The sequence below is a fragment of the Mytilus californianus genome, unplaced genomic scaffold, assembly GCF_021869535.1.
Source record: "Mytilus californianus isolate M0D057914Y unplaced genomic scaffold, xbMytCali1.0.p SCAF_2, whole genome shotgun sequence".
Lineage (NCBI taxonomy): Eukaryota > Metazoa > Mollusca > Bivalvia > Mytilida > Mytilidae > Mytilus > Mytilus californianus.
The window spans coordinates 103,989,989-104,002,469 of NW_026262668.1; the positions used below are offsets into that span (position 1 = coordinate 103,989,989).

Genomic DNA, 12,481 nt, shown 5'->3' on the forward strand with positions numbered 1-12,481 from the left:
TTCGGGTGTCTCATGTGGAACAAGATATACATATTATATTTGTTAGGCAGTTTTAGATAACCAAGGACTTGTCCTTTAAAATTTCTTCCACGTGATAGAGTAGCTATATTTCTATTCTTGTCTTTACAAATTATTACGTCTCACGAAGTAACTATTTATTTCCTAGGCGTCATGGATTTTATTAACAAAACAAGAAAATATAAGATAAAAAATTTTATTTGTATTATCACAGTTCGAAACGTTGTTAACATCATTTTTTTAAAAGGCAAACTGTGGTCATATTGTTAGATGCAGTTTCCAAAAATAAATATACCTTACTGATAACAAAAAAAAACCATAATATAAAGTGTTGTCCCTCTAAATACCCATTTTTAAAGACAATTAAGCATAACATTAAACAGCTTCACAAACAATCACTGCATTTATATAACCATATTCTTTACAGTCATTCAAGCTACAAATTTCCCTCACGCTAATATCTTTAATGCACATTAAAAATGGAATGCATTAGAATGTGGACCTCACTATATTGTCTGGAAAATAATATTTGTAGAGAAAAAAGACCAGCAGACAGATTAGTTTGAAGATTAAAAGTACTTTTTGCTGTCATGCGAAATATCCTCATATTTATATTTCAAATATGTCAATGTCATAAAATACAACATTATTTAGTCTCTATAATTTGTTTCAACCACTTACGATTATATAATTCTAGTATTTTGAGACACCACAGATCCCATGTTGTTTTCCTTATCACTTAAATATGCCCTATTTAGTCAATCACATGCAACTTGGTTGCAAATTGTGGTTTTACCCACCATTGCTAATACACGCAAATATTCATATCTTCTATATCTATCACAAAATTTGCCGATTTCTTCCATCAAATGGAAAAATATGTTTGAATTAAACTTTTAGCTTAACATATTAACACATTTCAATAGTCATATATTATTGTTTATGCTTAGTTTTGAAAGATAGACAAGGGCATCTTAGCCAATTTCAAAAAAACACGCTTATCAAATAGAAAAAAAACTTAGTCGAATCCCAAATACAAGCTTATTAAATAGATAAAAAAAGATTTGGCAAAAGATGTCGTACCCGATGGTCTTGGGTCTATTTCTTATTTATAACTACGAAGCATTAATTTTACAGCACTAATTGTGCATCAAAAACTGATGTATTACCAATTTCACAACATCAACTAAGCAAAAGCACTGACAGGAAGTACAATTTCTTTTACTATGTGTACTCTTTACATTATAAAAATAATGACACAAATTGTATTTTTTCATGCTTTTGAAGCGAATCAGACTACTTTAAATTACAATTTACCGCTTTAGCGGTCGTCAATTTAAATAGCTTAAAATATAAAGAATCTGTAAAGCACCATATTGCCAAGTTACAACAATGAACACCAAATGAACAAACAACAAATACTGTAAACATACAGTCGATCAAATGTTTCTGATAATATCTTCAAGAACAAATTTGGCGTGAACAAGTTATTCTGCAATATTACTTAATATTTACTGACAGTTTTAACTACAAAGGAGTAAACGCCAGTTTTGTCGATTGTAAAATTCTTTGCAGCGAATATTGTTACTATACTATATATAAAAATATTAATTTTCGCGAACCATTGAGGTCACGGAAAATCCATTTTTTGCCATCAGTAAAGAGAGTTGTACAAATAATGTGAATACACAGAACCCAGATCCAATTCACCTTTTGAAAAAAATATTTATTATTTTCTGTTTTGTATCTCCCAACATCAATCCATTTTTTACTAACAAAAAATTTACTCAAATTTTATTATTATTTATTGTTACAAAGATAATTGACATTTGAAGTGTATGCTTATCATATTATTGTTTACGATTGTAGATGTATGTGTATTTGATAATGGAAAATTTGTGGAAAGCAATACATTTTCGAAGTTTGAAAATAATGATATTGGACGTTTAAATAATAAACCTTTGTAATCATTCGGCACGAATTAAGTCTAACAAAACTAAACCAGTAATACAAGTATCTTTATATACAATGTGCACCAAACGAGAGAGTATTTTTCCAGGTTTCCAGCCTAATCTTTAAGGATTGATAGGATTTTTGCTTATTTAAATTTTCCTTCCCGTGGCGTTAAGAACGCAAATCAGTGCACTTGCACAACAACTTTTCCGAATTAATTGACAACTTTAGTAATTTCATGGTTCGTTTTACTTTCATCGTATAATATTAGATTTTTTTTATTATGTGATATGATATCGAGTTAACTTAAGTTACTGAATACAGTGAGAAGTGATATAACGATTCAGATATACCCCCTACTTGTCGATATTTATATTTACTCCATGTTCATTAAATGTATTGGGTTTGCCATAAAATAATACAAAATTGCTGAAGGATCCCATCCTAAATTATTTAAATCTATCCTTTTGCATTAACCATAATGGCTTGATGTACATTAGATACACTCAATCATCGGGCTATGTACATGTATCTAATACATATATATATATATACATATATACAAATAAGCAATATTAACAGTTACAAATGATCGACTGTATCAGATAAACACGAGATCAATGATAGGATTTCTTAATAACAACAACTCAAAACAACCACACACAAACGGGCATTTCAGCTCATTTACACTTTTCACGAATGAAAACCAACATGAAAGACATCTTTCGGAAGTTTGCATTGAGACTAAGTACATCCACATCTTTCAACTTTCATTCTCGGCAAGGTTGTGAATTGAATGTTCATTGAATGATCAAAGTAAAGCATTGATAGTTGTCCCATCCTAGTTGGGCTACAACAAGGTCCATGTTCAGGGGGTAGCGCATCCACTTGTTGACGTAAATATCCATGAGGACCAGAATCCATGTGTTGATTCCTACATTCCCCTGCACAGTAATATGCAGAGTATGTTAACGGGGCTATTATGAAGTCCCATCCAAACTCAACAAAGTCAACAGTTAATGGATATCTACAACAAGACTCTGTTGCATGTTCTTCATCACAGTTGAGATAGATTGAACGTTTACTGCGTCTGTGGTGTGTTTGAAGCGATGTTCTTGTATCCAAGACAGGTTCCTGAAAGAGGAATTATATGTTAATCGACTGTTTGATTAAATTTCGTGTTAATATTTTTATATAAATCTACAAAATATAACAATCCCTCCCTCTCCCTACTATACAATCCGTGTTATAGCTGAAAAATACATGACAAGTGGCACACACGTGTATATTTCATTTACTAAATGTGATTTTTTGCAACGATGTGCAATTATTAGAGGTTAAAAGCTGTCAATGAGGCTTTGGGAAAATTTGTTATTACAATACCTTAAAGCAATTCGTATTTAAAATTTTATGTCATAATTCAAATATATATATGTGATATTGATATAAAGAGGAGTGTGCTGCATATTTAACAGATTTTACTCATTCTGTAATTTTTTGAAAATGATCCTTGGCACAACGTTCATAGCTGTAAATGTTTGTGGTATTGTGTCGGTTTTTTTCTCGGATAAGCAGCATGACAAAAGACTGTTAACACCGGAAATTGATAGCAAGGTCCTTCATTTTTGTAATATTTGTCATAGCCATAGCAAAAGGATGGCGATCGTAAACTTGTCCTATGTAATAGTACTTTTCAAACTACCTGCCTGAATTACCGCGAAGCAGAAGAGACGCCGGGCATTGATCTGAAAATGTTGGACTTTTGTCATTAAAACCCTTGCGTGTGGTAATTTCATTGTCAACACTGATGTCAACCTTTGCATGACTATTTAAAATCAACTTAATGCATTTTGATATAAAGCTTTTCACTTAGTGGTTTTTAAATTTAATTACTCTTTGGTGTTCGATTTTTCCATCTCGTGCGTTAATTGACAAACCATTATCTTTATTGTATAGTTTTGCATTACACATTGGCATTTGCGTTGGAGATTATTGAAGTTAAAACATTCCTAATGCATCTGGTATTTCCTGAATTATTTCATAATTAAAGCTTTTCCAAATAATTCTCGTCTTACAGAAATTGAGATTCTCATCTTCAAACCTGACTTAGATAGGATTCAGCAGAAACTTATATTAATTTGTTTATGTCTCTGGCTTCGTGTACTAGTATTTCATAAACGTTTGATAATTGTTCATAGTTTCAATGTCGAAATCATTTTTTTCAAAACGAGGTTCTCCTTCATGAATGTATATGCTTATATTTTTTTTCAAAGAAGACCTGCAGGTTTTAATACAGTGTATATTTTATTACATATACTTATATAGTTCTTGTTAGTGATTTCATTAATACTATTAAACATTGTTATCAAAAACCAACACAGGCAAGATTTAAGTAAATCCCCAAAAAATCCAACTCTGAAATCAAAAGGAAAATTTAAAATAAAATAATCAAAGGCCTTTGGACATAATTTTTTTAAGCTACGCCTTGAAAATACCCTTATAGTTTGGATAAGCCGATAGAGTTGATTTATTTTTTTCTATTTCAGGAATCTAAAAAGTGCTGATATACTCTTATCATCAGTACATACATCGTTTATTTAATTAACCCGAATCCTGAACATCTGTTTTGAGAAACGAAAAATAATCTTATACTAAAATAAACATTCAACAAATAACGATCAGTCATATAGCACCTGGTAGTTTGATATACTTTTATATTGAAGTACATAATATGTTTAACAAATAACTGTAATGGATATATGTTACATGGCACAATATCAGATTTGTCAGATGCGCTTAAATGAAAATAACATTTTAAAAATTTCGTGTGTTCGAAGTCTCCAAAAATGTGTTTGTTTGAAAGCTATTTACGCGAATACAATATGGAAAATTAAGATGACGGCAGGCAAATAAGTCATAAAGGAGGGTAACAAATTATACAGAATCATACTGATTAATTTCATCCTGCATTTACATAAGCGACTCACAAATATAGTTCTATTTGTCTAGATTAATTTTCTACGTAGTTTTGACGCTATAATTTTTAAACCTTCACATTTTTAGTCTAAATGATCAACTCCTTTCAGTCTCTTGTCAATGTGGAACCACTGCCTTCTAAATGATTATACCATCGATAACTAGAAGTCTACTAAAACAGTTTTGCTGTTAAACACTTCAGATAAGAATGGAAAATTAGACAAACATTGTTCGAAATGCGAAAAACACATAAAACTTGTTGGTGCAATGTACTTATATAAAGTTTCTGATACAAAAAAAAATTAAGACAATGAAATTTGTCACATTATCAGATACATTTCTTTGATTTATCCGAAAAATTAAAACAATTATAAACAATGATTTAATGGGGAGAGATTGTGTAATCGTGAAAAAATGATACCATAAAGTAAAAATATCAAAATATGGATATTAAAATAAATATCGCGTAGCTATCTTTCTGTCGTCTGTAATACCGATGTAAATGAATTAAGTGATATTATTGGTTGATGTATGCATAGACTAACAAGGCAGACCCGGGGAACGGGTATACAAGATTTTATAAATCTTGTTTTACCCCCACCCTCTTTATTTGTGACCTGTCCTAAGTCAGAAATTTTTCAAAGAAGTTGTTGTCTGAGTATTATATCCCCCGGAACGAAAGTATGGTGTCCCTCCGTTTCTGTGTTATGCCACCTCGAAAAGGGGGCGACATATAATTGTTATTTTACTCGTCGTAAAATATTATTCTTTCACACTTTCGATTAATTTCTCGGAGATGACTTGAAAAATCTTACTTAAACTGTATCGTTATGATAACTACCATGTGTGATGAGCAAATAGGGTTTGTAATTTCTAAATGACCGCTATTGAAACATAAAAAATGTAAAAAGTTGAGAAATGAAACTTTACATAAAACAGTCTCATAATGTATAGATGACAATGTGCTATCATCTTTGGAATTTTCAAAATGGCCACTATTGCCATTGAAACAGCAATTATGTGAAAAATTTAAAGTTGTTCAAAGCTTTAATGAAACTTTATAGAAATGTGACCTGTCATTCATATATGCGAAGTCAGGGTTTGGAAATTTAAAACTGGCTGCCATTACTATAGATAATGTTCAGGTGACATCCGCTATTGCTTGCAGTTGCAATTCTAGAATTATAATAATTACATGTATGCGCATCATCATGGTTGAAGATTCCATAATTACCTATATATTGTAAATGTGATATACCACTGAAGTGTTACCAGGGCTTACGTCGACTTTGTCTAAGACATTTTGTTTTAAACTATACAGAAATAGAATTTGATTACCATTTTTGTTAAGGTAGATGAATATGTCTTTTTGTCGAATCACATCCAGGACTACTGCTATATGATATGTAAATAAATTTAACCTGATCGGCATTAAATATACAATCAAAAAATCTTCTAAAAAAGCTTTTCTAGTTTATAACAATGACTTCTCTCAAACTACACTAAGTTACACTTATAGTCTTCTTGAAGAACTACAATCACGTCATAGTTATTTTGGTCATTACTGTCCTTTGTAAAATAATTATATTTTTCTTATATAACTCATTTAGTAATATTTTATGCAACGTATCATTATTATTTTATTTTTTTTTTAATTTTTAATCTCACAGAGGACGGTTTCGTTGTACACCAAGTCCAGGTATACTAAATGGATTTTATCTCAAAATTTGAACACTAAGAAGTGAAAGTGGTTACTGTCCATCTTATCCAGGTTTGTTTTATATACACAAGTGCATTATATAGTTGGATTGTTGGTGTTTTTTTGTTTTTTTTTATCTTCAATTCCTTTTTTTCCTTTGTCATTCTCTTATTTGGTTTTTTTTTTTGTAAGTCTAAGAAACTTGTCGCCTTTTTCTTGCAAAGCTTAGCATGGATATGTTTTTAATTTCTTTTTTTTTTTTGCCCCATAAAACGTCTTACACAAAAATAACATTTAAACAAATTTCGTGTGTTTCCGAAGCGCTTTTTTATTATTATTATTTACCTTCATTAGGAATCTTAACATTTGAAAACATGGGATGTAAAAATACGTAGAAAAGTTAGAAGCTATATGATTAAAAAGACATAAAAAGAATAGCCAAAAAATCTAAGGCCAACCTTGCCAGCGGAAGTTGGAACCTTAGTTTCTTAATCATTTCTTAATTTATTAATAGGGGGTTTTAGAAATGACACCTACATCAATTTTGTCCTATACTATGCTACAAATATATTAAAGCATACTAATATTCTACTTTTCTGTTGAGTGGATAACAAAACAATCTAAAGACAGAATGTAAGATTAAGATATAAAAAATATACTTTGATGGTTTTCAAATTTTATGACTTAAAAAAAATAAATTCACGTATAGAAAAGTTTGTAATTCAGCCAAATATTAGGAGACAAAATCACGTATACATCGTTAAACATACACAATAAGTTTTCTTTCTTTCCCGAAAAAATCTAAACACCAACAATTCATTTTCTTAAATCATTTGTTTCCACATGGGTGTCATAAAAACAGCGCTTTCAGACCATTACGTTTGAACCATGCAGTTTAAATTTTCAAATATCTAATGTAACAATAGTTTTCCAACATACCATTTTGTATAGTACCTGGTATTTCCCTGATTTTACTAATTGTTTTGGTCGGACGGTTGACCTTCGATTAACTTTCGAGTTTATATAATAAATACTCATTAACTACTGCGTTTAAAAGTTTAAAAACTGACAAAAATAGTTGATATAAATCAACTGACCTTTCACGGTTTTGGGATTTTCTTTCAAGGACCTTGATGACCACGTACGTTTTATATTATTCATAAACTTTTGGACTCGACAATACCCGATGAATGTTATTTCAAAGACATGTGCATTGTAATCGGCGTGATACATTTACAAATAGCGGTTTCTTATTTCTTTTCTGATCAAAATGTCCATTTATATGTAATTTGTGTTAAAAAAAAAAAATCTATAGATGTGTAAGCAGAATGTTGTATTTCATAATTCTATAGCAAATAAAGTAGTAATATCAAATGGCAACAGGACGTCGTTGCACCACTAAAATCTTCCTTCAACAAAAAAAAATCACTTCAAAAGACAACGACAATACGCATTAATAAACTGGATTTATATCTCATAATTCTACTTTCTGTCCTTGGAAAATGATGCTTTATAGAACGATATTCCAGAGCGATTAATATTACACTTTTTCATAGATTATACTAACTTCAACAACAAGTACAACAATTTTGGACTGACGTGTCCACTTTAATCTAATTAATCAGTGTAATCTTAAGAGACTGAAGAAAGAAAAATAAACAAACGAAACTAACACATTATAAATGTTATCCCTCCGAACCGCTTTTCTGGATTTAGCTTCATCAGGAACGCCCAAAGGCAAATATTTGAAAGCCCGGGATGTATAAGTACCGAAACACACAAAGAGCTTAAAGGAACCTAAAAGTTATAGCCAAATTCATCCAAGGTGAACAATGCAAGAGTAACTAATGTTCATTCTGTGAGATGAGAAGCTTGTATTAATGCCCGCTATAAACAGATTTTCATACTTGTTTAGTTAGGGAAACATTGAAATGTAATGCAGATTTTTATAATTTATCTGATGATGAAAATTTTGGTATTTATTTCAGAATAGCGAGTGTTATGATATGGTTGCCAATACCTGCTTTAATATTTTAAGCAGACGAAATACCTTTTTATATTCTTAGATTGACGTTGTTATATAGGTTATGTAATATAGCAATTTTATGTGAAATGTATTTTACACAGTCTCTCATTATTCTAAAAAGAATGGCACTTGTATTCTATCTTTGTGTATGGTTTGTTTTATATTTTGTATATACTTTGTACTACTGTATGTTTATGTATTACAAGTGGTAAGACAAATGAAATATTAAAACTTGAATCTTCTATGAGTTAATTTTTGGAAAATCCTGTGGATAAATTATGTACTGTTGCTGTTAGTTGAGATCTGTTCATTATTTTCAGAATGTTCAATATCTGTTATCTGCACATGTGAGCCAATATACTGAATTGTCTGAAATGACTTAAAACAGTATAAGAAACAAGCGAAAGGTCTGACCAGAACAAGAAAAGTATCTGAGAAATAAATAAACATGGTGCCTAACAAAATGTAATATTTTGATATTTAGACATTTAAGATGATTTATTTTACTTTAAATTGCCTATAAATGGCTACAAGATGCTTTTAGATTACATTCATATAATACTTACGTATCCATCATCATTTGCAGAGGGCAATACAATCGAATTTCTTCCGTTATCGTCCAGTGCTTCAACGACAAGACCTTTATTCCTCGATGGATCTTCTATCCATTTTTCTACTTCGTTTAAAATGTTAAAATGTTGCCATCCACGGGATGATCGTTTTTTACGACTTAAGAACTGCTTTTCTATAAAGTCACTGTTTTTTGAACTTTTGACGAGTGAATATACATAAATTTGAGTAACATTTTGAGATGGATCAATATAAACCCACAGAAAAGCCTTTTCCAAAACCTTGTCCATTAGATCTGGTAAAGTGAAGTATATAGAATTTGGTTGTTCAATGTTTAATTCCGTTGGAGCTGAAAAAATATGAGGTTAAATTAAAATATCTGATTAATAGTTAGTCTGGACTCTTTTTATCTTCTTTTTTAAAATTAATTTCCCATTTGTTTGTATAACAGTATTTTTTTAATTTAAAAGCAATATTAGCAATTTAATTTTTAAAACGTAGAATACATGTTTACAATATCAATAGTACTGTATTGTTTTGCAATAGATTTGTCCTTAGCTTGACAGTATTAAGGTAAATGATAAGAGGCCACGACAACATTACACGTTAAGGACAAGATACAACAACATTGACGTGATAAACGATTATATCACACGTTTAACTAACTATACATATTCTTGCGTTATATGTACATAACATGCTCCAGGGTTCGAGTTTTATGCAATACTAATAAAGAGACAAACAACACTATATTTCCTTTTGTATTAATTCTTCCAAATTATCTTTATATGTAGCAATTTACATTAAAATATTGACTACTGTATACTTTTTATTGGGGATTATATTGTCCTGAATGAGCATAATGTATTTGTCACTGGTCAAAATATTTTGGTTAAAAAAATAGTCTGAATTTAAAAAGGGGTAATCTTTGTTGCAAGTGTATCTTAATTGAGGTAAAATGTCTTATGAATGAATTTTCTTAGCATGAGATTTATGATTAGTGTTATGAAATGATTACTATCTTATGCCATTTGATGTTTTATATAGAATTATTAAATATATTTATATATATATATTATTGTTCAAAGCAAAAGCATGGTATATATGCATGGGAAAAGGGAGAATGCAAAACATAACCTTGACATATCTATATACTGTATAACTTCATTAATTAGTATTTTAAGGTTGTTTTGAGAACGGAAACAGTTATGTAAAGTAAAAATTATTTTACGGAAACATCTGTTTCCTCCAAGGTCCAAAATTCAATGATACAATGTAAGTTAATTGTATTATTGCCCTGTTGAGTTGAACGAACGTTTTTCTGACAGTTTTATTATAATCATCAGATACATGAACTAGAAACAAACAGATAACTTGTTAGATTTTAAACAATTTAAATTTCAAACCGTATTACAATTGATTATACCGAAATATCAAAAATATTTAAGTTAGGTTTTTGATATACGTGATGTCGGAACTTTTCTTATAGAGATAAATAACTTAGTTTTCGTGATTTCTGTCAGGAAATAAGAACAAGAAGAAATTTTACTAACATGTACACATTTTTGTATATGGACACTACATTTTTCTATACTATAATCATTCATTTAAAAAACAAAAAATCTAGCAAATTATTGGATTGATCTAATAGTCTCGTTTTTTATAAATAAAAAATATAAAGCATTATACTTACGAAGTTGAGCAAAAGTATAAGTCCTTTGAGATTGTCCGAATTCCTCAACATAATCCTCCTGAGAGTTACGAACTTCGTCATTCTGCATATCTAAAGCTTCTCTTATTTCGTATCTTTGCTTAAGTTTCTGAAATTGTGGTATTTTTGGTAGTTTGTTATTTGTCATATTTGGCTTCCCAAGAACATCTAATCTTAATGCATGCGAAATTCGATTTTTGATTGATTCAATTCTGTGTTTCTTCTGATCTTCTCTGACGGTACAAGAAGTACATTTTGATCTATTATTTTGATCTCTATATTGAGTTTGGTTGTATAGATGTTCTAGTAATGTTTCTTCGTCAGTTTCTGATCGAAATTCCTGATTTTCATCTTGTGTTACGACGCGCCTCAACTGCTCGCTAGATATATGACTTAAATCATGTTCTCTTAAATCCACTCGAGCAGGATTGCCGTCCAAATATTTAAACAGAACGGAAAAAAATAAATAATTGAAGAAAAATGTTGATATTTGTTGCATTTTCTGTCTGCTGTAAAAACAGCTGATCGTTGGTACTTTCCGTTCCGGACCAGTAACTATCAAGGAATGCCCAAGGCTTTTATAGTGACAATCTGGTCAGATTTATACATCGGAAAATAGATATCAATTATAACATGAAAAAAAGATTGACAGTAATTCACAAGCACAGATAAAAAGAAGTTGTCAGATTATAATTCGCGTATTATATGGTTGTAACAAGAATACGAGCTGTTAAAAGTCCATTGAATCACCTGTTCGTTTTCTACTTCTTTTATACACTCTCGCTAGTTGATGTATAGCGTATCATATAACCTTTAATCGCATTTCAAATCTTCATACATTATTTTTTTTTTGTTAACAGATGCCTGACATATACCTTGTGTCAAATCTAATTTCCCTCAAATCTTTTTATTCTTTCTGTGTATTGAGAATAAAGATGATTTACTGCGAATCTAATTTCTGTTAAACGTTTTTAGATGAGCACATTAAGTGTCAAGATTGTTGCAAGGAGTTTGTAATTTAACACAATTTTCTTGACATATGTTTTACATTATCTTCATTAACGAAGCAAGCGATAACGCTACAATCCATTTTGTACGTTGACAAGCTTGTATTTATTTGCTTGATATATCATATGGCTTAACATTTACTGTTTGATGTCAATTTTCAAGCAAGTTTGTAACATTTTAGAACAAACATATAACACAAATTTGATTAGTTCTGACCTGTATGTAAGAATCTTATGCCATAATGAAAATAATGCTCTAACCTTAGTATCCGCTTCACATTTTGAACTGCAAAATCGATATACCGTGTTATCACGCAAGGGTCATTATAATGTTAAGGATATTATGCCAAATTAACTAAAGCATAAAGACTGCTTCAATAAAAATAATAGTGTCCCTTTTAAAAGACACTATTTGAAGTGTGTTTTAATTTCAACTATGATAACATCGGAAAGTAATCAATAATTCCTCTTTTATTAAAATGCTGAACAGGCGTAAATTAAAAGTTTAATCTTGTGAAATA

General features: G+C 30.1%; 1 protein-coding gene across 1 annotated transcript; it reads right to left on the reverse strand.

The window, feature by feature from the left end:
• Positions 1–200: 200 nt before the first annotated feature.
• LOC127730655 (growth/differentiation factor 8-like) lies at positions 201–12,206 on the reverse strand. The gene is made up of 3 exons (XM_052239157.1): positions 10,936–12,206; positions 9,239–9,591; positions 201–3,105 (listed from the first exon to the last, which is right to left on the reverse strand). The coding sequence occupies exons 1-3, from the start codon at positions 11,450–11,452 to the stop codon at positions 2,716–2,718; spliced, it is 1,260 nt and encodes a 419-aa protein (XP_052095117.1). The 5' UTR covers positions 11,453–12,206; the 3' UTR covers positions 201–2,715.
• Between the last annotated feature and the right edge of the window lie 275 nt (positions 12,207–12,481).

Coding starts and splice junctions, on each gene's coding strand:
- LOC127730655 (XM_052239157.1), bottom strand. CDS start 11,452: ATGCAACAAATATCAACATTTTTCTTCAATTATTTATTTTTTTCCGTT. Junction 9,592..10,935: donor TTATACTTTTGCTCAACTTC/GTAAGTATAATG, acceptor ATATTTTTTCAG/CTCCAACGGAATTAAACATT. Junction 3,106..9,238: donor CTGCAAATGATGATGGATAC/GTAAGTATTATA, acceptor TTCCTCTTTCAG/GAACCTGTCTTGGATACAAG.